This window comes from Cyprinodon variegatus, unplaced genomic scaffold, assembly GCF_000732505.1.
Source record: "Cyprinodon variegatus isolate N-32 unplaced genomic scaffold, C_variegatus-1.0 Scaffold959, whole genome shotgun sequence".
Taxonomy (NCBI): Eukaryota; Metazoa; Chordata; class Actinopteri; order Cyprinodontiformes; family Cyprinodontidae; genus Cyprinodon; species Cyprinodon variegatus.
This window is the reverse complement of record NW_015151412.1, coordinates 80,717-82,329: the sequence shown is the minus strand read 5'-3', so window position 1 is coordinate 82,329 and position 1,613 is coordinate 80,717. Positions and strand designations below refer to the sequence as shown.

Here is a 1,613-nt window from a genome sequence, read left to right as displayed (position 1 = left end):
TTCAGTCTCATCTTCTCTGGACCATCTAATTGTATAGGAAACAGAAAGTAAGGTTAGTTTGTTGAGTTATTGCAATACGTTTATCTCTAAATCAAAGCAAACAGTAAACTGTTATTTACTATAGAACTATTTTTGTTGTATTTTGAATTGATCATGTTTCCATTTTTCAACTACTCACAGCTCACAAAGACGCTAACTGGATCGCTGATGCCAGAACTCACAGGATTGGAAACACGGCACCTATATGTACCATGGTGATAGCGGGAGATACCGGAGAAAGTCAGAGTGGATCCTCCATCAGTGATCTGAAGTCCACCACCCGCTGTAATCTGAGAGCTGCCATTCATCCAGGCGAAGGTGAGAGATGATCCAGAGGAGGAGCAAGACAGACTACCAGGTCTGTGGAATTCAATCAACTCCAAATTCTGTGGAGTTACTACTACATTGGAGACTGGTTCTGTTGGTTTAAGAAGATGTTCATGTTGTTAGTTTTAAGCTCCCAAAGAGGACAACAAAGACGAGAAAAAAATAATTAAGCTCCATTTATATGCATGCTTACAACTGAATTTTAAAAAGATTCTAAAAGTTCCTGAGCTATGAATTTCAAAGGTCTCAAATTATGGCAGTGAATGAAATTATAAAAATAAACCACCAGGTATTTACAACATTGATGGCAAGCTAATACAAATGGTAGAGGATAATGTGTCTTGCATCCGTCATATTATAAATATGTGATTTTCAAACTGTCTATATACATGACAATGGAAGTGAGTATTGCAGTGAGCCAGTCACTCTTTGCTGAAGTCTTACACACAGGGCAACTCTCAGCCTCTTTGAGCAGTTGGAAATACTTCATGTCTCTATTAATCTTTGTGTTATTTTCTGTTCCCTGTTCTAAGAACCCCTCTGCAGAACTACTCTCCTGAGTCACCCTAAAGAAGTTACCTGGATTCATCTACTGAATTGGAACTGCTCCATCTTCATGACCTGCCTGCCCAGGTATCTTGATCTGCTCTGATAGCTGGCCCTAATTGCTCATTTTACTCACCTGCCTAGTTCTGTCCAGCTCCTAATCACTCATTTCATCCACCTGCTGGTTTCCCTTATATTGGGGTCAGTTACAGCTATCATGTCCAGATCATTGTTTGCTTTCTGTTTGTTCCCCGTTTGAATCCTGTTTGTGTCCTGTCTGTCAGTTTTGTTAGTTTTAGGTTTATTTCCAAGGTTCATGTTTAAGTGAGGAGATTATTTTTGGGCCCATGTCCTCAGGCTAGTTTAGTGGGAAACGCTGTTTTTTTTGTTTTGTTTTTTTTACATTGGGCCCTTGATTTTATGTTATTACATCATGTTCTACTCACCCATGTGAGTTTTGTGTCATTTGGAGCCGTTCTGAAGATATTCCGTTATATCCAAGTAACGTCTTCCTATGGGCAAACGACTTGAAGGCAAAAACGAAGCTGTTCATAATCTATCATTTATTGTTGGGAGCTGGAGTAGTACCATCTTTCTCCAGCAGAGTCCGCCGTGGATCCTCCTGAGCAGAGCCTCCTGCACAGCTGCTGCTCATTACCATCATCAGAGGATCCACTATATAAGCTGTCTTCAGACCTTGC

General features: G+C 40.4%; 1 protein-coding gene across 1 annotated transcript in view; it reads right to left on the bottom strand.

Moving 5' to 3' along the window:
* Positions 1-170: 170 nt before the first annotated feature.
* LOC107100312 (carcinoembryonic antigen-related cell adhesion molecule 8-like) overlaps positions 171-1,613 on the bottom strand; it is a 10,628-nt gene continuing 9,185 nt past the window's right edge. The window contains exon 2 of the mRNA XM_015398755.1: positions 171-457. Coding sequence (XP_015254241.1) covers positions 171-457 — 287 coding nt within the window. The remainder of the gene's footprint in view (positions 458-1,613) is intronic.